This window comes from Notamacropus eugenii, chromosome 1 (assembly GCF_028372415.1).
Source record: "Notamacropus eugenii isolate mMacEug1 chromosome 1, mMacEug1.pri_v2, whole genome shotgun sequence".
In the NCBI taxonomy this organism is placed as follows: domain Eukaryota; kingdom Metazoa; phylum Chordata; class Mammalia; order Diprotodontia; family Macropodidae; genus Notamacropus; species Notamacropus eugenii.
In genome coordinates this window covers 694,464,684-694,488,439 of record NC_092872.1, presented here as the reverse complement: position 1 = coordinate 694,488,439, position 23,756 = coordinate 694,464,684, and the positions used below count along the sequence as shown (strand labels likewise).

At 41.9% G+C, this 23,756-nt stretch overlaps 1 protein-coding gene across 2 annotated transcripts in view; it reads right to left on the bottom strand.

The window, feature by feature from the left end:
- The window catches only part of LOC140521214 (cocaine esterase-like), a 29,937-nt gene extending 6,974 nt beyond the window's left edge, over positions 1-22,963 (bottom strand). Inside the window, exons 1-9 of one of the 2 annotated variants that reach the window (XM_072635968.1) lie at positions 22,643-22,962; positions 19,215-19,419; positions 17,811-17,949; positions 15,482-15,615; positions 10,764-10,917; positions 9,549-9,653; positions 5,744-5,842; positions 1,875-2,015; positions 1,039-1,158 (exon numbers count right to left, since the gene is read on the bottom strand). In XM_072635968.1, the coding sequence (XP_072492069.1) occupies positions 1,039-1,158; positions 1,875-2,015; positions 5,744-5,842; positions 9,549-9,653; positions 10,764-10,917; positions 15,482-15,615; positions 17,811-17,949; positions 19,215-19,419; positions 22,643-22,712 (1,167 nt within the window). In that variant the 5' untranslated portion in view covers positions 22,713-22,962. Of the gene's footprint in view, positions 1-1,038; positions 1,159-1,874; positions 2,016-5,743; positions 5,843-9,548; positions 9,654-10,763; positions 10,918-15,481; positions 15,616-17,810; positions 17,950-19,214; positions 19,420-22,642 lie in introns of both variants that reach the window. The other variant, XM_072635970.1, reaches the window with a different exon arrangement.
- Positions 22,964-23,756: the final 793 nt, after the last annotated feature.

Genomic DNA, 23,756 nt, shown 5'->3' with positions numbered 1-23,756 from the left:
ATATAGGTAGGATTCTACTTTTTTCTGATTAGTGTAACTAGACTGACTTTATGTTCATATACTTAAAGAGACACCAGACAAATGGTTGTTAATATGTCATATTTAAAATTAATAGCAAACCAGCGACCTTTAGATATGATGACCTGAAGTTCACAGTACAGAGATCTGGTCTCACATCAGGAGGCCCAGGTTCTAGTCCCAGCTGTGTGACTAGAATTAAATTAAATTAAATCATTTCCTTTCTGGGAGCCTCAGTTCTCTACTTTACAAAATGGGGATAAATATCATTAAGGTCCCGCCCTCATAGTGGGAGTTTTTTGTAAATTATCAAGTACTGTGTTAATGTCAGCTGGTATTATTCACAGTCCATTTAAAATGAAACTTGAGGGAGCTAGGTGACACAGTGGATACAGCACAGGACCTGGAGTCAGGAGAACTTGAGTTCAACTTGTGATCCTGGGCAAGTCACTTAACTCCAATTGCTTCCAAAAATTTTAAAAAATTAAAAATTAAAAAAATAAAGAAACTTGTAAAAGATATTTTAACCAAAATGGAACAAGACCTAGCTTGGGCTTCTCTTCTTATACTTCCAAGCAGATTTGTACATGAAGTGAGTCATCCATAGAGGTAATAACCAAAGGTAGAATCAATTCTGATTCTTCCAGGGAAACCTGTTCAGACAAACTTTTCTGATTTTAGAAAAGGCAAATTTACAGATGATACAGAGTAAGAAGGGACAGCTAACATACTGCATCATGGAGTCAGGATACAAAAAAACACTTGACAGGCTAGAATATTGTATTAACCACAGTGACTAGGAACGAACTTAATGGGGACAAAATCTTACATCTGGAATTTTTAAAAACTGACTTTGCAATTTCAAGATAAGGGAGGCATGGTCAGACAATAATTTATTCTTAAAAGATCCAGGGACTGCAGTGAACCACAAGCCTGTAAGGAGGTGCCACTTAAACAGTAACATGACATTGAGGAGTGTTAAGAGAGGCACAGCTTCCCAGAATAAGGAGATGAGAGTACCTTTGTGCTCTGCCCTGAAGAGGCTACAGTTATCTCTTCCACATTTCGACTTTCTTCATCATGGAAATTAAATGTGAATTTGGGGGTAGTTTTGCAGAAACCACAAATGGCAGGCAAAGACTGGATGGCAAAAAGTTCAGAAACAAAAATGTGTGAAATATATAGTATTATATAATCTAAACATACGTTATCCTTTAATACCATAATAATTCAGCCTTCTCTGTTACAAAAGATTGGCAAAAAAATTTTACATGGATTTTCCACATGGTGGAGGCACTGTACCCCAATCCTGGCAATGCAGAAGGGATATCTATATATCTGGAATCTTTTGTTCAGTTCTGGGCATCGCATTTGAGTCAGAAAATAGAGAAGCTGAGAAGGGACTCATGGTCTTGCCATATAGGAATGGGTTGAAGAAATTTGTTTTGCAGCCAAAGAAAAAACTTAGGACAGGGGCAGACATGATAGTTGTCTTTAACTCTCTGGGGGATGGTCACTCAGAAGAGGCATTTAACTGGTGCCATTTGCCCTAAGGGCAGAGCCAGGAACAACAGATAGAAGCTGAAAAAGAAGTAAATTTCTACTTGATGTCATGATGCCCTATTCAACCATGAGAGTTGCCTAGAAGTGGAAGGAACTGGCTCAGGAGGCAATAGGTTTCCCTCCTTAGTAGTCTTCTAGCAGGGGTTTGGATGTTCATTTGTCCAGTAAGTTATAGAAGGGATTCTCCTTCAGGCCACCACAGTCCTGACCAACTCAGAAAGCCTATGATTCTTTAGAGAAGCATGAATTGCCAGAAAGAAGCTGGCACAAAATAGAACACCCTAGAATCTTACCAGAGGAATAAACCAGCCAAATTCATTGTTGTTGATACCAATGATGGAAGGGACTCGGTGGAACTCTCCTGCAGCCAATAACTCTTCAGGATGTTTGGGGAGGAATTGCCCATCAACTACACCAGGGATTATCTTGATATGCTAAAGAAAAAAGCAGGAAAAAAAAAAGAAAAGACAAGTCTATCTCCACAACCTCTCTTCTATGGATGATTTTTCATCATTCTTATTGTTACCATACCATTTTCAACAAGTTTTGTCACTTACCCAGACTCCTCTTTATTTCTTTTTTGGAGTTAAGTGACTTGCCCAGGGTTACATAGCTAGTAAGTGTCTGAGGCTGAATTTGAACTCAGGTCTTCACTGCATCACATACCTGTCCTCACACATGTGGACTCTTGCAACAGTCTCCAAACTGGCATCCCTGTCTCCTTCTCTAATTTATCACACACACACACACACACTCACACACACACACACACGCACACACACACACACACACACACACACCCCTTTCTCATTTCAGATTTCTCACAAAACTCCACTGCATTAAAAAAAAATTCCATGGCTCCCCATTACCCAAAGAAAAACCTCCAGTACTTCAGTCTGGGATTCGTAGCCCTCTTTTCTACTGTTCCAGACTTACACTATGCAGACTGAAAGTCAAACACATTATCTACCTTTCTGCCTTGGCTTGCTTCACTTCACATGGCTAGAGTGACATTTCTCCCACTGCTACCTGTTAAAATTCTTCACTCCCTTCAGGAGCCAATTTAACTGCCACATCTTCCACAATGCCTTTTATGATATGGCAGCCAGATGAACCCTCTACTTCCTCAGAGTTCCCACTGCACATGTTTGTGAGCCCCCCCCCCCCCCCCCCCCCCCCCCCCCCCCCCCCCGCCACAATCCCCCAACCACTTAAGTACTTAGGTTCTGTTTCCTGTGTATGGCGTAAAGCCCTCTTCCCTAAGAAGATGAATTCCATCATGGACCCATCCCTTCACCAAACTTTGTGTTTTCCCAGGCCAGACATAGAAGCTGCTCCAGAAATGCTTCTGGAATGAACAGAAGGAGAGCACTGGTGTCAAAGTCAATAGATCTGGATTCTAGTCCTGACTCAGCCACTAAGTGACTGTAACTTTAGGCAAATTACATCTCTCTGTTGCAATCTGCTCCCCTACAAAATGAGTGCATTGGGCTAAATTATGTCAAGATCTTTTCCCATAAAGCTTCCTAAAAGGGGATATTGGAATTGGCTTTAACAGATGGGGAAGAATTCAACAGACAAAAGAGGTCTATGAGAGGCAGCATGATGGGGGAGAAAGGAAGACTGGATTGAAAACTGGGAGACATCTGGGCTTAAACCCCAGGTCTAATGTTTATGGACTGTGATGCTGGAGAAGTGGATAAGTCATTGCCTTTAGGCTCCTCAGAGGTTTGTTGTTCAGGTGTGTCTGACTCTTCATGACCCCATTGATGATCACACACCAATACTGTCAATGAGGGTTTCTTGGCAAAAATAATGGAGTTGTTCACCATTTCCTTCTCCAGTAGATTAAGGCAAACAGAGGTTAAGTGACTTACACCAGTCACACAGCTAGTAAGTATCTGAGACAGGATTGAAGTCAGGTATTCCTGACTCCAGTCAAGGTTCTCTTTTCACTGAGAACTCCTCCGAGATATATCTACAAAATGGGAATGATGTTTCTTGCACTCCCTACCTCATGCGTTGTTATGAGAAAGACACTAATATAAAGCGGTATTTTAATAAAAAGGGATGACTTTGTAGACACAAGACACACCTAAAAAAGGCATGAACGTTCGAGAGTGTAAGGAATATTTAGAAGACTGAGCACAGATGGGTTTGGCTAAAGCTTAGAGTGCATGCAGGAAAGTAATATGAAAAAAGGCAAGAAAGACATGGGGGCCCCAAAGTGTTCAGTACTTTGAATTCTGGGCTTGGGTTTGAGTGAAAGTCAGGGATCCTTTCTTGTTCTATCTCCTTGGCATCAGCACAGCCAAAATGAAACCTGACCTCACAGGTATTTTGGCAAAGGATGTTCATAAGATTGTAGAGTCTGAGTTGGAAGATACTTTCAGAAACCATCTGGTTCAACCCCTTCATTTTCCAGATGACGAAACTCTTGTCAAATCAGGATGAAAGCAGAATAGTTTTCAGACTGAGGGAAGGAAAGTCAACATGGCTAATGGAGAGAGTAACTAGATGTAGAGACAGCTAGGTGGTACAGTGGACAGAGCACCAGACCTGGAGCCAGAAACTTATCTTCCTAAATTCAGATCTGGCCTCTGCCACTTACTAGCTGGGATACCCTGGGCAAGTCACTTAACTGTGTTGGTCTCAGTTTCTTAATGACCTGAGAAGGAAATGGCAAGCTACTCCATCATTTTTGCCAAGAAATCTCTGAATGAGGTCATGAAGAGTTGGACACAACTGAAAAACAACTGAATAATTAGATGCAATTAGAGATGGCTTTAATACTTAATCTGGCTCTAATACTTACAACTAAATGAGTACAAAGAACTCCAATTCTTTGAGGAAGCACCATGATACAATGAATAAAGATCTTGGTCCTAAAGGCATGTTATCAGGTATCTATCTTGATACTTGTGAACTGTGTGACTTTTGGCAAAATCACTAACCCTCTCTGAGAATCACTTTCCTCCTTTGTAAAATATCCAATCAGTACATCAATCCATAAACCTTCCTAGGCTCTGGGAATAGAAATATAAAGTCAAATAACTCCCTGACCTCTCACTGCTTCCACTCAATGATTTTAATTCCCAAGGCTGTCTTTTAGGAATGACATTATACTTGTACTACCAATGGTACATGATTCCTGCAAAGTTATTGAAATGAGATAAACTATATAAAATGTAGTTTTATGAAGGGAATATTTAGATGAGAGTGATCAATCCCAGGGGATAGTCTTCCCACAACAGTGATTCTTTATTGCAAAGATCAATGGAGTGTTAGATCTGAAAGGTGACAGAAAATAGAATATTGGAACTAGAAGGGACCACCACTACCATCACCACCACCATCATCATCATCATTGTAACATTTATTTAGTGCTTACTATGTGCCAGGCAATGTGCTAATAATTTTCTCAATTCATCCTCACAACCACCCTGGGAGGTAGTCATTATTATTATTATCCCCATTTTATGGGCAACAAACTGAGGCAAATAGACTAAATGACAGGTAGTATCTGAGGCTAGATTTAACCTTAGGTTAGTTTTCCCAACATTCTAACTATCACACCACCTAGCTGCATTCTCCATAACTAAACTTATATAATCTTATAGCATAGAATGTTACAGCTGGAAAAAAATATGGAAAATAGAATCAGCAGTGGAAGTAATCTTGGAACAAAAATAATGTTGGAACTCAGAATGTTAGAATCAGATTGTAATGAATCCTTCCAGTTCTAATACTATGATTCTATAAACAGAGAATATTTGAGTGGGAAGGGTGGTAAGACTAGAGAATAAAAAAGTTTAGAACCTTAGAACCTGAAATGTTTAGAACACAGAATGGTGGAGGCATGTCCAAAATGGAAGGGATGAAGCCCTAGAAGAAAAAAGTTGAGAGCACAGAAAGTTAAAGGTAGAAGAGATCCTGGAAAGGAGAACATTAGAGTGAGAAGAGACCTTCAAACATAGAATGTTGGAGGTGGAAATATCTATGAAGAGCATATATTTGGTAGGGGGAAACTGAGGCTAAGACAGTGGCATTCCCAAGATCTTTACCTCAATCCTACCTAATGAATGTTGGGTGACCAGCCCTGTACTAAGCTATTCCGGCAACTGTTCTTGGTACTGAAACTCTTGTTTCTCAGCTTACCTACCTTGGTAATGGCCAGGATCTCATCCTCAGATTTGTTCCTAAGGCACTGAACCATGGAGGCAGAATTGTGACTATCACAAGCAGACAGATTGGCAACGGCCTGCAAAGAAACACCCACAGAGAGTTAATATTCTCATAGAGGAACCCATGGCCTGTATCACAATAGAGGAATCCTTTCATACTCATCAGTAAGCTAGCAAAGGATCATGTCTATAGGTGATGATGCGGTAATGGTGAAAAGAAAATCAAGCTGGAATCTGTCTGACCATCTAAGGGGTGATTCCCCCAATCATGAACCTACTTTGTGCAGGCCTCAGTGCTAACAAATGGGGATGGGGATGGGCAGGGGCAGGCTACAAAGACACAGTCCCTTCTCCCAAAGAGTCTACCATTTACTCAGGAAGAAAAGACCTAAATATCTCTAAAGGACACATGATGGGGTCTGCTATGTTGAAAGAGTCGTGACATAGGCTCACAGAGCTCAGTTCTGGTCCCAGCTCAGTCACCAGCTCAATGTATGACCTTGGACAAGCCGCATGATAGAACCAGAGAGGTAGAAGGGATGAAATAGATCATTCCATCTAACCTGTACCTGGGCTGCCTCAAGGAACTCTTTCTACCATTGTGGGGGTATCACAAATTAGAATTTGGGGCTAGAAAGGACTTTAAAAAACAGCTAATCGGGGGAGGAGCCAAGATGGAGGAGTAAAGGGATGCACATATGCTAGCTCCGAACCCACAGCCCATAAAACACCTGTAAAGAAGAGCTCCCAAAGAATTCTGGAACAGCGGAGGCCGCAGAACAGCAGAGTGGAGGAGATTCCTGTTCCAGAGAGACCTGAAAAACTGACTGGGAAGGGTCTGTCTCGCACTGGACCTGGAGCACAGCCCAGCCCTGCCTTGGCTGAGTGGTACCAAGAGGAGCAGATCCGAGCAGGCTTCAGGGACGGAATCTCCAGTGGCCGTGCAGGTCCCTCCACCCACGGGCCCCAAAGGTTGGTGAGAGGGTCTTCTTGGCTTGCCGAGAGGGGAGTGGGGTGCCCCCATAACTCAGGCCCCCTTGGGAGGCAGCAGTGGAGGTGGGAGCAGACCCGGGCTCCCCAAGCAGGCAGGAGCCTGGATCCATTGTTGAAGGTCTCTGCATAAACCCCCTGAGGGAACTGAGCCCTGAGTGGTGGCCCTGCCCCCACCTGAGCACCTGAACTTAATCTCACACTGAATAGCAGCCCTGCTCCTCCCCAAAGCCCTGAGACTGGGGAGCAGCATTTGCATCTCAGCCCCTAAGCACTACCTGGGTGTAACTGGAGGCCAGGTGGGTGTGAGAGGAAACTCAGAAATCAAGTCACTGGCTGGGAAAATGCCCAGAAAAGGGGGCAAAAAAAATAAGACCATAGAAGATTACTTTCTTGGTGAACAGATATCTCCTCTCATCCTTTCAGATGAGGAAGAATAAGGCTTACCATCAGGGAAAGACATAAACGTCAAGGCTTCTGTATCCCAAACATCCAAAATAAATATTCAATGGGATCAGGCCATGGAAAAGTTCAAAAAGGACTTTGAAAATCAAGTTAGAGAAGTGGAGGAAAAACTGGGAAGAGAAATGAGAGAGATGAAAGAAAAGCATGAAAAGCAGGTCAACACCTTGCTAAAGGAGACCCAAAAAAATGCTGAAGAAAATAACGCCTTGAAAAATAGGCTAACTCAATAGACAAAAGAGGTTCAAAAAGCCAATGAGGAGAAGAATGCTTTAAAAAACAGCATTAACCAAATGGAAAAGGAGGTCCAAAAGCTCACTGAAGAAAATAGTTCTTTCAAAATTAGAATGGAACAGATGGAGGCTAATGACTTTATGAGAAACCAAGAAATCACAAAACAAAACCAAAAGAATGGAAAAATGGAAGACAATGTGAAATATCTCATTGGAAAAACAACTGACCTGGAAAATAGATCCAGGAGAGACAATTTAAAAATTATGGGACTGCCTGAAAGCCATGATCAAAAGAAGAGCCTAGACATCATCTTTCATGAAATTATGAAGGAAAGCTGCCCTGAGATTCTAGAACCAGAGGGCAAAATAAGTATTCAAGGAATCCACAGATCACCTCCTGAAAGAGATCCAAAAAGAGAAACTCCTAGGAACATCGTGGCCAAATTCCAGAGTTCCCAGGTCAAGGAGAAAAATATTGCAAGCAGCTAGAAAGAAACAATTCAAGTATTGTGGAAATGCAATCAGGATAACACAAGATCTAGCAGCTTCTACATTAAGGGATCGAAGGGCGTGGAATATGATATTCGAGAAGTCAAAGGAACTAGGACTAAAACCAAGAATCACCTACCCAGCAAAACTGAGTATAATACTTCAGGGGACAAAATGGTCTTTCAATGAAATCAAGGACTTTCAAGCATTCTTGATGAAAAGACCAGAGCTGAAAAGAAAATTTGACTTTCAAACACAAGAATGAAGAGAAGCATGAAAAGGTGAACAGCAAAGAGAAGTCATAAGGGACTTACTAAAGGTGAACTGTTTACATTCCTACATGGAAAGACAATATTTGTAACTCTTGAAACTATTCAGTATCTGGGTAGTGGATGGGATTACACACACATACACACACACACAGAGCACAGAGTGAATTGAATAGAATGGGATCATATCTTAAAAAAATGAAATTCAGCAATGAGAGAGAAATATATTGGGAGGAGAAAGGGAGAAATGGAATGGGGCAAATTATCTCTCATAAAAGAGGCAAGCAAAAGACTTTTTAGTGGAGGGAAAAAGAGGGGAGGTGAGAGAAAAACATGAAGATTACTCTCATCACATTCGACTAAAGGAAGGAATAAAATGCACACTGATTTTGGTATGAAAACCTATCTTACAATACAGAAAAGGGGGGGAGAAGGGGATAAGCAGGGTAGGGGGATGATGGAAGGGAGGGCAGTGGGAGGAGGGAGCAATTTGAAGTCAACACTCTTGGGGAGGGACAGGATCAAAAGAAAGAATAGAAGCAATGGGGGGCAGGATAGGATGGAGGGAAATATAGTTAGTCTTACACAACATGACTATTATGGAAGTCACTTGCAAAACTACACAGATATAGCCTATATTGAGTTGCTTGCCTTCCCAAAGGGAACGGGTGGGGAGGGAGGGATGAAGAGAAGTTGGAACTCAAAGTTTTAGGAACAACTGTCGACTATTGTTCTTGTTACTAGGAAATAAGAAATATAAGTAATGGGGTATAGAAAGTTATCTGGCCCTACAGGACAAAAGAGAAGATGGGGACAAGGGAAGGGAGGGATGATAGAAGAGAGGGCAAATTGGTGATGGGGCAATCAGAGTGCTTGGTGTTTTGGGGTGGGGGGAGGGGACAAATGGGGAGAAAATTTGGAACCCAAAATTTTGTGAAAATGAATGTTAAAAGTTAAATAAATAAATTAATTTTTTAAAAAAAGTTGTGGTAGAAAATCAAAAATTTAAAAAAATAAAAACCAGCTAATCATACCCACTTTTCCAAAGAAAGAAACTGAGGCCCCGAGTACCTTACCTAAAATCACAAGCATAGGAAAAAAACAGAGCAAAGAACTGAATCTTTCTTCCCTGTGTCTCAATTTCTTCCTCTGTAAATTAGGACGCTACAATAGAAGATCTTTATGATAGTTTTGAGTCTGAACATTCACGGGCATTTTAGTGTGCCTTCTTATATCCAAGGTGAGCCAGAAGATCAGTGGGGTTGGACAATGGAGTTGGGAGGCCATAAACCTAAGGAAGAATATGAGTGATTACAAAGACCAAAGAACAAGGAACTTACATTCACAACTCTTTCTGAGCTAGAAGAAATCAAGCCAGGGCAGATGGCCACACCACTCTCCATGATTGCTCTGTGGAACAAGCCTTTGGACATGGGGGACAGAACCTTTGGGAGCAAAACACAACAGAGGAGAGGTGAAAGCAGTCATAGGGAGACCCAGGTACTCTTGACTCAGCAGAGACAGAGGAGACTGTGAGTTTGAAAGCCAGGACTGCTACCCTGCCACATCCCTGAAATAACCCTATAGGACAGTCCCGAACAGGGGCCTCTCTAGGTGACCCTGGCCCTTGGGTCCTTTGACACAGCCAGGACCATGAGACAGACAGAAAAGAGAGTTAAGTAGACTTGGCCATGGTTCTGAACTCTGTGGGTTTCAGGTTCCATAACAGGGTATGAAAAGATGCCTGTGCTCTGCAACCCAGCAATACTGTTCCAGTGCCCTGCCTTCTTGTAAGTTCACTTTGTTTATTGATTATGAGAAAGTCCAGGTTTGCTGTTAGAATCAAACAACTTCAAATCTAACAGTTTTCCCTATTACATGGGAATTCCCCACTTTCCCATCAGCTATTATGATTATTAGCATTATTCTTCCACTGAAGTCTTCCTCCCATGCCTTATCACAGCCTGGGGGCTACATCAATGATGTGCAAACTCATGGAGGAGGAAGGCTACCAAGGAAGGAGATCTTTACCTCTAAGCACCCTAATGGATTTCATGTCTGTCATATGAGGGCCAGCTATGCTAAGCTCTCAAGGGCTCATCAGAAAGGCTGGATAGAGCTGATCTGCAGCCACAACTGGTCACAAAGGCCACCTGGGAAGGTGCAGAGAGGCCCTGAGCAGCATTGGGAGGAGGACCATCAGTGGCAATATCTAGATCCATTGGGCTTTGAATGATGTCACCATTACCCTGTACATTTCTTTTGCTCTCACTCAAAAGTGGTTACTAAGCCTTTAAAAAGGGGTAGCTCCTCTTCTATCTCCATTAAAGCAAGAGGAAGAAGGTCCTAGATGATTAGGTTGGCCTAGGGCAAGGGAGTGTAGTGGGATCTCCAAATGCAAAGGAAGGGCATGTGTCAACTTTAGAGAAAGAAGTTAGCAGCCCAATGATTCTAGATGGGGGAGGATAAGAAGAGGAAGAAAAATTCTGGTTTCTGAGACTAGTTTTGGATACAAGAAGTCCCCTTCAGACTGGGGTCGTGTTTTTACCACCTACATGTGAGGAAACACTTATTCCCCCAGCAGACTCGCCAAAGATGGTCACAAGGTCAGGATCTCCTCCAAAGTGGGCAATGTTCTTCTGGACCCACCTCAGGGCAGCCACCTGATCCAGGTAACCCCAGTTGCCAGGCGCATGCTCATCCCCAGTGCTGAAAGTCAGATATTAGACAAGGTTGGAGAATTCTGAAGAGGAGCCCCAGATTCATAGGAATATGAGTTTTGAAGACCATCTTATCCCACTGGATAGTGCAATGCATGTTGCTAGAACTAGATCTGCCTAGACCAGTCTTAATGTACTAACTGTGTGACCATGGGTTAGTCAGTTAGATATTTCCCTCAGTTACCTCATCTGGAAAAAGAGAATAATAATGGCATATATCTCTCAGAGCTGTTGTAGGGATAAAATGAGACACTATTCAGAGCACTTTCTAAACCTTAAAGAATCATAGAAATGCTAGTTGTTCTTATTTTACAGATGTAAACTGGTGAGACGGATCTTGAATTCCCCCACCTGAAGAACTCCCAGTGCAGGCCTCTGTAGTGGCTCACTGTGCCTTCTGGCAGGAGCCCCCTTCATGCTGCTTTCTTCCCTTCTAGCTTACTCCCTGATCTCTTCCATCTCTCCACCACTTGCCTTGCCCCCACTCTCCCTTGCCCCTCCTTTTTTAACTCTCCTTTCTGTTATCTCTTCCCATCTTAGACTGTCAAGTCAAGTTAAGAAACAATTACTGAGTACCTACTATGTGCCAGGCACTATACCAAGCTATGAGCATACAAAGAGAGGTGTACATTGTCCCTGCCCTCTAGGAGTTTACAGTTTGATGAGGAAGACAGCAGGCAAACAGTTTTGCCCAAACCAGATCTCTACAGGATAGATTGGGGATGATCCCAGAGGAAGGGTCCTGGCAGTAACAGAGACAGGGAGAGGTTTCTTTCAGAAGGTGGAATTAGCACCAAGTCCTGAAGGAAGCCAGAAGGAGCTGGAGTGAACATGGACAGATTCAGTGGAGTATCTTATTCAAGGATAAGGAAGGAGGCAGAGAATGTGGAGGAGCCTAAGCAGACTAGAGGTGGGAGGAGGCCAGACTTCTCTACACAAACTGCCATTCAGCCACATTGTCCTGCTTGTTCTACCCACACACAACTCTCTACCTCCCAAGGCCAACTGGAATTGCTTAAGGGAATCTGAGGTAGCTCTAAACCCACCTTCTTCAAGAGATCTCCCTTTCCCTCCTCCTGTTTCTCTCACGTGCCCCTTACTTCTAGGGCCTTGTAGAGCAAGGACCCCAGTTTGAGGCTTGATAGAAAACTGGTCATGTGGAAGTTTAAAGTGTGAGTTTTATTACTATGTGGAGCACCAAGCAGGCAAAAACGAAAGCAACACATACACATACCACACCACACCACACCATATCACACCACACACACACACACACACACACACACACATCCCATACCGCCTGCATTGACAGAAAGAGATTTAGTGCAATCACATGAGGGAGACTTGTACAGTAGCAAGATTGGAGGAGTACACACTCAGAGTGGGGTCTGAGCAGGTCAGTCTGATCCCTTAAAGGGAGATTTGGTTGGGACAGGTGGCACCACATGAGAGAGCACACTCTTAATCTGACCTCAGTGTGATGGGAAGATTCCCCAGGATTCTTTACTGTTGCAGGAATCACAGGCTCTAAGGGCCAGCACACAGCTCTGCAGTCAGGTGGGAGTCCATTTAGGTGCTGAGGTTCCTCACAGGATCAGAATAAGCCAAGGCATGTGAAAGTTCTGGCTGTTTGTTATTGCTTAAAAGTTTTGTGGTCCTCAGGACCACTTAACCTGTGACTCCATGTTGGAGCCTATCACATATAACAAAAACATGACACAATGTATGTCAAAAATCACGGTTGTCACACTTGCCCTCTGAGATTACTTCTCCTTTACGTTGTATATATTTTGTGTCTGTATGGCTATTAATATGTTGTCTCCATTAAAATTGAACTCCCTGATGGTAGGAATGGGCTTTCTTTTGTGATTGACTTACAATAAGTGCTTTAAAATACTTGTAAGCTGACTAGTTGATTGAATAAGAGGGTGATGATCTCACCATTGCTGTTGGAAGATCACTGACAGCTGAGTGGAGGATGAACTGGAGCATGGAGAGAAGAGGCAAGGAGACAAACCAGGCAGGTGTTATTAGTTCAAGTGTAAGGTGGTGAGAGTTTGTACCAGAGTGGTAGTGGTGTCAGAGGAGAGAAATGGGTGTATATGAGAGATGTAGCAAGGGTAGAATAAGTAACACTTGACAACAGATTGGATATAGTGGAAAAGAAAGTGAGTAGTGGATGATGACACCTAGATTCCAAGCCCAGGTAACTAGGAGGATGATGCTGACTTCAACAAGTAATAGGAATGTTATGAAGAGGAGAAAGTTTGGTGGGAAAGAGAAAGAGTTCAGTTTTGGAAAAGCTGAGTTTATAATGAATATAGGGCATACATTTTGAGACAGTTGAAGGTGGGATACTGTAGGTCTGATCTGGAGACTAGATGCCAGACTGGAGAGAGTGAAGAGAGTAAGAGAAAAGCTCTCTAGCCATAAAAGGGAGGAGACATGTGAGATGACAGCTAGTGGGGATGGATGGATAGAGAGATGGATGGAAGGAACCAGAAAAGTTTTTTGAGAACAGAGGAGAGTCATAGGCAAGTTTGTAGGTAGCAGGGAAGCATCAGGGGGTGGGTGGTGGTGGGATGAAGTGGACAGGGGAGAGGGAAAGAGGAGGAGGAGAGAGAAGGAGACAGAGAAATTAAGGAATAGTGAAAGTGAGAATGATAGAAAGGGCAATCTTCTGGGAAAGACTGGATTGAATGGGATCCTTTATGTGTGTAGAAAGCATACCCTTACTTAAGAAGTCTCTTCATGTAAGATTAGTAAAGGAAGAGATAGTAACAGAAGGCATCTGATCAATATGAGATAAGGAGGAGGGCATATGAGGGAGCTCAATGAATGGCCTCATTTTTTTCCAGCAAAATATCAAGCCAGGTTCTGAGTTGAGATGATTAGGGAAGGAGGAGCCATGAGAAGTTGGAGGAGGTATGCAAAGGTTTAGAAAAGTTACTTTGGTGAGTGAGATAGTGAACTGATTGTGGAAGAACACAAAGACTGCCTTGCCACAGTGAGGACCCAGTTAAGATTATGAAACATTAATCTGAATGGATCTGGATAAAATGGTTTCACGATTTTCTCTAGCTTCATTTACCAGTTTGCAAAAAAGAGCAAAAGGAGGGGATGATGGGAGTCATCTAAGGCGGAGGTTTCGCAGGGAAAGATTTGTCATAGGCTAAGGGGTCAGTGTAGTGATTAAGTTGTACATTAAGGGGTTAAGGTGGAGACAGAGACTAAAACCAGGCAGTGATGATGGCCTGGGAAAGAACTGATGGGTGGGGAGATTGAAGTTCAAGGTGAGAATCAAGAACAGAATTAGGGCTTATAAGGCAGAGAGTCTAGTGAAATGAGAAGAGATTATAACTAGACAGAGAAATTTCAAAGTTAATGAACATAGAAGTGGAACATTCATGAGTCAAGATAAAATCCGGAGTATTACTATCCCAGTATATAGCTAAGGTGAGATGGAAGAGTAGGTTAGGAGAAATTAATTCACTGAGGAACTGGAAAGTAAGAATATTTAAGGGAATATCAAGATGAATGTTGAAGTCCCTCAACATGAAGATGGAAGTTGGGAGAGAAAGATTGTAAACAAGGCGCTGAATTGATAGAGAAAGGAAGGACAGTGTTCTAGAGGATGGTACCAGCTACTAGAATCTTGATTAGTTGATAAATATGGATTGAACCTCAAAGGAGAAGTTACTGAGCGATGGTGGTAGAGGGAGTGTCTGGAAGTGGTTGTGGAAAACAAGGGGTGTTTTGGCTTCCCTGTGATGGAGGAAAGAGTGAAAATGAAAACAGTGCTGGAAATGGTCACCAGAAAAGCTGTGTCATCAGAAAAACTCAGGGTTTTTTAAGTAAAAGTAGAGAGAAGGAGCAAGAAAGGAAAGGGGTAAAGATGAAAATAGATTTGTTACTTGTGGAGCAGGAATTCCAGAGAGCACAGTGAAAACGGTAGATAGCTTTGCAGTAAGACATAGAAAACTGGTGCTTGGAAAGCCAATGTAATCAAGAAATTTATTACTATGTAGTACAGAGAGACCAGGTTAGGTTAACAGAGTAGGAACATCTTATTTTCTTTTGTAACCCCAGCGCTTCGTACAGTGTCTGGTACTTAATAAATGATTTAGCTACCTGCCTATCTGTTAGTCCGTCCATCCATCCATCCATCTATCCATCCATCCATCCATCCATCCCTCCCTCCCTCCCTCCATCCATCCATCCATCCATCCATCCATCCATCCATCTCTCTGTCTGTCTGTGGATCTGTCTGTCTGTCTGTCTGTCTGTCTCTCTGTCTCTGGAATCTGAGGCCAAGGGAGAAGTGAATTTCTTGGTCATAAGGAGCACGGACATAATTTGAAATTGGGTCTCCTGGCCACAAATCTAGTACTTTTTCTACTACATTATGATTAGCTCGTGGGGAAGATAAGGGGAGGCAAGAGAGATGTCATCCAATCTGAAAAGTATGTTTATCATCATTCAACCACTTTGACATTAGGGAACTCATCAGGGAAAAATACTTGTACTCACGTTTTACTGGAGTCAAATCTCACCTGAAGAACCCAAGGACACCCAGCCTGTACTGGATGGTGACCACTACCACATTCTGGGAGGCAGATAATATAGAACCATCATACATGGAAGCACCTTCAAAAATGAAACCACCACCATGGATCCACACCATCACCTGCAGGAATCAGACATGGGTTTTCCTTATAGGAACAAATCCCACCAAGCATGGCTCTGCTGCTCCCTTGCTCAACAGGAAAATACTCTATCCTGTTTTCTTGTGACATGGGATAAATGTGCTAAATGTGAGTGAATTCACTTATCAAGATAATGTATATCAAGAGTCCAGGGAATATGCTTCAGAGCTACCCTCAGGTAAGAGAGCACTTGATTTGACTCAGAGACTTTGACCTTAGGAATACTCACTCTAAGTCCTATCCTGTCTTCACTACACTCTGTTGTTTGGTTACTACTACAGGCATCTCCCCTCCCACCCTCCATACAAAAATAAACCCTTAGGGTACAAATAATGAAGAATACTGTAATGATGAGATTCTTTCTAGTATAGCTGGCCTGAATCCAGGCCTGCTGAGCTTTGCTTGAACAAGCTCAGTTTCTCTTGGACAGAAGTTCTCTGCCCCATGGAACCAGGCAACCTTACATGTCCCCCAGCTGACCCCTTTCTTCCAGGTGCCACGTACTGTCCTGGAAGCAATGGAAATTCATTCCTTGCTTCCCTTTGCAGGACCAGCAGAGATGGTATTTTCTCCAGTTTCCTCATCCTCAAAACTCCAAACACCTTTTAGGAAAACAGCTTAGATAATTCTATATATATAGGAACTTCCTCTTGTGGCATATTCAGTAATTCAATACATTTACTGGGCATGTATTATCTGTAAGGCTCTGTGATAGGTATTTTGAATAAGACTAGATCCCTGCCCTCAAAATGCTTTCAGTCACCCAGACAACAAGGATAGGACGTGGATTCAAAAACTATGATACAGACTGATGTAGTCTGTATTGGGGCAGCAAGATAGCACGTTGGGTAGAGCACTGAGCCTGGAGTCAGGAAGACTCATCTTTCTGAGTTCAAATCCAGCTTCTGACACTTAATAGGTGTGTGACCATGGGCAAATTACTTAATCCTGGTTGCCTCAGTTTCCTCATCTGTAAAATCAGCTTGAGAAGGAAGTGGCAAACCACTCTGCCAAGAAAACCCCAAATGGGGTCGTGAAGAGATGGACACAACTCAATAATGACTGAGCAACAACCACCTAGTCTGTATTAAACGCCACAAGGTATAGGATAAGTGCCATAAGGAGATCCAAAATAACATTAAGCTAGCTCAGAGGAGAGAGAAAACACACCTCTCTTTGTATCCCCAGCACTAAGAGGAAGGGCTCCAAGCTTGTAGAAATGGTTGTTGAGTTGAAGTTGGTTTCTTGGGTTTCAGAGAAGTCTTTGTGGGCAGATGGCAATCAGGTAATTTGGTTCACAATCATTTATTTTAAGAAAGGAGGCCTGGTGTAGATGATAGAGGGCTGGCCTTGAAGTGAGAAGGACTGGGTTTAAGACGTGTCTTGGACACATAGGAGATATGTGACCACAAGGAAGTTACTTAGCATCTTAGTGCACCAGACAAGCCAAGACTCTAAGTTACAAAAGAGGTGTCTGTCTTCAACAGAGGGAGTGAAATGGTGAATTTTCTACAGAAATGAGATGAAAAGTCTGGACAGGATCAATAAATGTTTGGAAGGTAACATTTTATCAGAGCTTTGCTCTGCTTTCTTAGCATTAATAACCTGTAGTAGAAATTGATATCATTCCTGATTATGGAACTACCTCCCTGAAGTTATTTCAGCCCTTTTCAGTCATGTCCAACTGTCCATCATCTCATTTGGGGTTTTCTTGGCAGATACTGGAGTGGTTTGTCATTTCTTTCTCCATATTATTTTACAGATGAGGAAACTGAGGCAAACAGGGTAAAGTGACTTGCCTAGGATCACACAGCTAGTAAGTGTCTGAGGCTAGATTTGAACTCAGGAAAATGAGTCTTCCTGATTCCAGGACTGGTACTCTACCTACTGTGCCACCTACATACCTTGAAGTAATAAGGAGGTAGATTCCAAACTCAAAGAAGCAAATATTTTCTAACAATGTGAGTTGCTGCCCAAGAGTAGAGTGGATTGCTTTGAGGAATATTGAGCTCTCTGACCTGGATGACTTCAAAGAGGGGTAGATGGCTTGTCAGAAATATTTAGAGAGAATAACTGTTCCCATACTGGTGGGAAGAGACAAACTCCAAGGTCCTACCCAATATTGATGCCTGGAATTCTCATCCCTCACTTTGAAAGTTACAGAGATCTAACTTACTGGCAATCTGGCCCCATCCTTTACATGGACAGGAACATAGATATTGAGGTACAAACAGTCCTCAGAATTGGCAGAAACAGGGATGTTCATTTTTATGAGTTTTAGCATTTTTTCTAGGGTAACAACATCTTGCAGACACCTGGAAAACAAGAGATGACAGATCTGAATTGAATCTTGTGGTGATAATTAATAATAATAATAAAAACTGAGTGCATTAAGGCTTGCAAAGCATTTTACAAACATGACCTCATTTAACCCTTACAATAACCTTGAGGGGTAGGTGCTATTATTAGCTCTATTTTACAGATGAAGAAACTGAGGCAGGGAGAGGTACAGTGACTTGCCAACATTTCACATCTTTCTGTAGAGTTATTTCTCTTATTCATTGTTTATTGAAATGTTTGGATTTGTTGGCAATTACTAAATTGGAAACCAAGTATTTTTTAAATTAAAAAAAACCTGGAAACCAAATAGATATCACTAACAGATGTACAGTTGAACAAATCACTGTGTGTGAATGTCATGGAATGTGATTGCACTATAAGAGAGAATGAATGTGAGGAGGTCAGAAAATCTGTTGCAGATCGATGAAAGTCAAGCTAGACCAATAGAAATCATTTACCAAGAACAACACTCTTGGCCAATGTGTCAAGGTGGATTTTCTTTGTTACAGAGGAGCATTACATTGGAGGGGTAGGAGGCAGGCTGGGATATGGAATGGGGAATAATGTGGTCTACAGATCAAAAGGGATCAAACTGCTTTAAAAAAAATGGAGGGGTCAGATTCAACGACCTCCAATTTTCTGACCCTATCAGTCTGTGAGTTCTAGCTTTGTCATTTGTCAGCTTGGTTACCTTGGGTGAGTTACCTAATCTCTGCCATTGATTAGTCTCCTCTGACCCTTCCTGACCCTGTATGGGGATTTTTGGTAGAGATACTGGAGCAGTTTGTCATTTTCTTTTCCAGCTCATTTTACAGATGAGGAAACTGAGGGCAAACAGGATTAATTGACTTGCCCAGGGTCACACAGCTAATAAGGGTCAGAGATCATATTTGACCTCAGGAATTTCTGACTCTAGGCCTAGCATTTCATCCTCTGAGCCCCCTAGGTACCTCTAACCTCTCTTAGTGTTTGTTTTCCTATTTGTACCAACATGTGTACCAACTTCTTCATGGTATTTTTCTGAAGTCTATTATACTCTAAAGTCCAAATAACATGAACTTTACCATTAAGCAGTCATTTGAGGTCTCACAGCCCAGAGGGAGAATGGGGATATTCATTCCTTCATCAAAAACTTAACAAATGTCTGCTGTGTACAGAGCACATGGAGACAAAATGTGGGTAGGACATGATGGTGCGCTTTGCTTATCTGGTAAAAAAAAAGATAGAGGAAGGTGCTTACATGGGTGGATGAGCAGTGGCATTTCTCACATTGCTCCATGAATCTGGTGGTTGTGGAGGAGAGAACCTCAGGGCCCCCAAAGGGGGTTTGGCAAAGGGGATTCCCAGGAAAACATTGACGACTTTGTCAATCCCCTTGATACTGATTTGAGTTCCTTGGATCTGTCCAGATTCAGTGGTCCTGATGAGGTCATCTGCATGATGCCCTATGAACAAAAGGGAGAGAAATCCTCAGAGACAGAGGCTGAACTGATATCAAAATACTCCATATACCTGAGGCCCCCCCCCCCCCCACAACGTTTTCATTAGATTTGAATGCAAGCCTTCTCCTATTTCTTTCATGATTCTTTCCATTTCCTTTAAAGGTCTCTAGTGATGGGGAACTTACTCCAGAGAAGAGCCATTTGCACTTTTAGGCAGCTCTGGCACTGGCTCAGAAACTGTCCGGCTTTGGGGATCCAGAGACTCATGATCAAGGGAACTGCTCCCCAGCAATCATACCCCCATACTTGGCTTAGGAAATCACAGAACTAGAAATCAGCACCATGGAGTTTATCAGTATGATCCAACTGAGCAAAGACTTAATGAGCACCTACCATGAGCAATGCCCTCCGCCCTGAATTGAGGATAAAATGGCAGGAATTTACATTCTCCTAGAGAACAATGACCTGTGCACCAATAGCTAGGAATACAAGGGAGAGGTATAAAGGAGAGATCCTGGTAAAGAGCTAGGAAAAGATATGAGGAGGGTCAGGAAAAGTTCTACAACAAGTGGCAGTGCCCAAGATGGCCCTTCAATGGAGAGTCTTCAACAGAACTAGACTGGGAGGAGTGCTTTTTGGCCATGGAAAAGACAGTAGACAAAGCAGGGAGATAGAGGAGTGCAGGACAGGAAAGGCAAATGGAAAGTAGTCACATTGGGCTACAGTATGTGTCAGGAAGACTCATCTTCTTGATTTTCAATCCAGTGTCAGACACTTCCTAGCTGTGTGACCCTGGGCAAGTCACTTCACTTGCTGCCCTCAGTTTCCTCATCTGTAAAATGAGCTGGAGAAGGAACTGGCAAACCAACTCCAGTATCTTTGTGAAGAAAATCCAAATGGAGTCACCAAGGTGGCCTGAGGTTATCAAGTCACCACCATTGGATACAATGAAAAGCAACCAAACAGCAGCACAACAAATGTAAATTGAATAGTGGGGGGGTGATAAGGTTGGATGCACAGAGTACTGGATTTAGGCTTGGAGGATAGGGGTTCTAATCACAGCTCTCCTATTTACTGATTGTGAGAACTTGTTACGATTCCTTTCCTTGGCCTAAGCCAGCTTCCCCTCTAATTAAACGGGAAAAGGGCGTTGAATTCAGTGGTCCTTAAGAAACCTCCCAGCTCCCCATCCTGGAGTTGAAGAGTTAGAGACTGCACAATTGTCGGGGCACATGGCCACTCTATACCTAAATCAGAAGGACAAGGGTCAGGCATGACTATGGAAGATTAACACTCCCCTTTCATCAAAGGAGATCAAAGTTTAGCTCAATATAAAATGCATGGGAGTGACTTTAACATATATCAGATGGATTTCAGTTTCTCCTCTATAAAAAAACGTGGTTTAGAAGGATGAAAATAAAGAAACTATCCAAAACCTCCACCTTCTGGGATAAGAACTCACTATTCATCGAAAACTGCTAAGAAAACTGGCAAACAGAATGGCAGGCACTAGGCATAGACCAATATCTCATATGCTATGCCAAGATAAGGTCAAAATGGGAACATGACTTAGACATAAAGGGGATACCATAAGCAAATTAGGAGAACAAGAAATAGTTTACTTGTCAAATCTATGGATAAGGGAAAGAATTTATGACCAAACAAGAGATAGAGAATATTATGAAATGCAAAATTGATCATTTTTATTATGTTGAATTAAAAAGATTTTTCACAAACAAACCAACACATGAAGATTAAAAGTAAAGCTAAATGATGGGAAAAATTTTTTTTACAGCTAGTGTCTCAGATAAAGACCTCATTTCTCAAATATATAGAGAATTGAGTCAAATTGTTCAGAATACAATTCATTTCCCATTGTTAAATGGTCAAAGGATATGAACAGCCTATTTTCAGATGAAGAAATTTAAGCTATCTATTATCATACTAAAAGAAGCTCTAAATCACTATTGATTAGAGAAATACAAATAAAAATAACTCTGAGGTACCACCTCACACCTATCAGATTGGCTAACATGACAAAAAATGAAAATGATAAATGTTGGAGAAGATGTGGGGAAATTGGGACACTAATGCACTGTTTGTGGAATTAACTAATCCAACCATTCCGGAAAGCAATTTGGAATTGCGTCCAAAGGGCAATCAAACTGTGCCTATTCTGCGATCCAACAATACCACTACTAGGTATGTATCCCAAAGAGGATATAAAAAAAGGCAAAGGATATGCACGTACAAAAATGTTCACCTCAGTTTTTTTTTGTGATTGCAAAGAATTGGAAATTGAGGGCATTCCCATAGACCGAGAAATGGCTGGTGTAATACATGAATGCAATGGAATGCTATTATGCTATAAGAAAAACCTGAAAAGGTTTTGACAAATTGATGTTGAATGAAGTAAACAGAGCCAGGTGAATACTGTATACAGTATACAGTATACAGTAACATTGTGCAGTGATCAACTATGACTGACTTAGTTCTTCTCAGCAATATAATGATCCAAGGCAATTCCAGAAATGCTACTCACATAGAGAAAGAGCTACAGAAATCTGAATACATATGGAAGCATACTATTTTCACTTTTTTGTGGCTTTTCCCCTTTTGTTCTGTTTCCTCTTTTACATCATGACTAATGTGGAAATAGTTTACATGATTGAACATGTATAACCTATATGCAATTGCTTGCTCTCTTGGGAACGAGGAATGGGAGGAATGAGATGGAGATAAAACTCAAAAATCAAAATTGTATTAAAAATGAATGTTGAAAGCTATCTTTATAGGTACTTAGAAAAAGTACTATTGAAAAAGAGAGAAAGAAAGAAGGAAGGAAAGAAAGAAAAAAAGAAAATAAAGTTGTGCCACATTTTCTTATGTGAACAATGAGTTTCTATTTCCAGTCTGTTAAAAGATCCTCCCCCAATCCTCATTCTTGTCTACCTCCTTGAAAATGACTCACTTTTCCCTCTCCCCACCACCACACCAGAGGCTTAGAGAAGAATTTCTATACATAACACAGGGAAAGGGCTTCAGTGTCTCAGTAGCATACCTAGTTTGGTCTCCTTAAGTCAAACTAGCAATAATCCCCAGCCAAGCCACACAACAAGAAAAAAAAAAGCACAAGCCCTATATCTCTAATGGGAAACAAAGGACTCCTCCCATTTACCCCCAGAAATCATCCCCCGCCCTGAGTCAGCCTAGAAGAGCTGCTCACCTGGGACTTGAATCAGGAGGACCAGGATCCCCAAAATCAGGACCTTGGGCATCAGGGAAGTCTTCCACATCTTTCCCCCTGCACAGCCTTCTGGTTATGCCTAATCATATCACTGGCCTGACCTTACATGCAAAAAGAACTGGATCAAAGGGCACTCCGGGGGAGTTGGGGATAGGGCTGTTTAAGGAACTTCTTCCTCAGAATTTGGCTAGGGCTATTTAAAAAAAATTTTAGACCGAAGCCCTAAATGCCAAAGACAGACCTAAAAATCCATACATTCAGCAGATATATGCTGATCAACGTATAATGACAGGTTCTCTGGAAAACAAAAACCAACAGACAAATGTATCCATGACATGCTCATAAATTTAATCTATATTAGTAACATCTTTTCCAACACGTTCCTAAGTCTAGACAACAAACAAAATGATAGATCAAGCCCAGATTGCAGAATTTTCTGATTCCAGAGGTGCAAATTTAGCGATTGGTTTACAAGAGGCAATTTGAGCTGCCCTCACAGCTTCAGCTGAAGAGTCAAGGGTCAAAATTTGAATTACACAACCTAATCACCCTCTGTCCTATTTTCTGAAGATTTCTATGACCTTTCTCCCCTTGAAGCTCTTCAGTAGTTTTTAGTTGTTTCTGACCCTTCTTGGCACTTTTTGGGGTTTTCTTGGGAAAGATAATGGAGTAGTTTGCCTTTTCCTTCTCATTTTACATTTTACAAATGCAGCTCATTTTACAAATTGAGAAACTGAAGCCAAGTGGGTTAAATGACTTGCCCAGCAACAAAGCTAGGAAGTGTCTGAGGCCAGATTTGAACGCAGGAAGATGAGTCTCCTTGACCGCAAGCCTGGCACTCTATCCTCTGTGCCATCCAGCTGGTCCCTTGAACCTCTAAGAGTGTTATATTCTTGCTCTCACAGAAGCTTGAATTCCCTCAGAATAGGCTATCTCTCCAGTACTGTATGGGGTACTCTAAGCACCTTACTCTATATCATGCTTCTATTGAACTAGGAAGATTATTATTACTATAAAAATAATTATGGTGACATTGGCTAACATTTATACGACCCTTTAAGTTTGGCAAAGCACCGTGCATACATTATCTTGT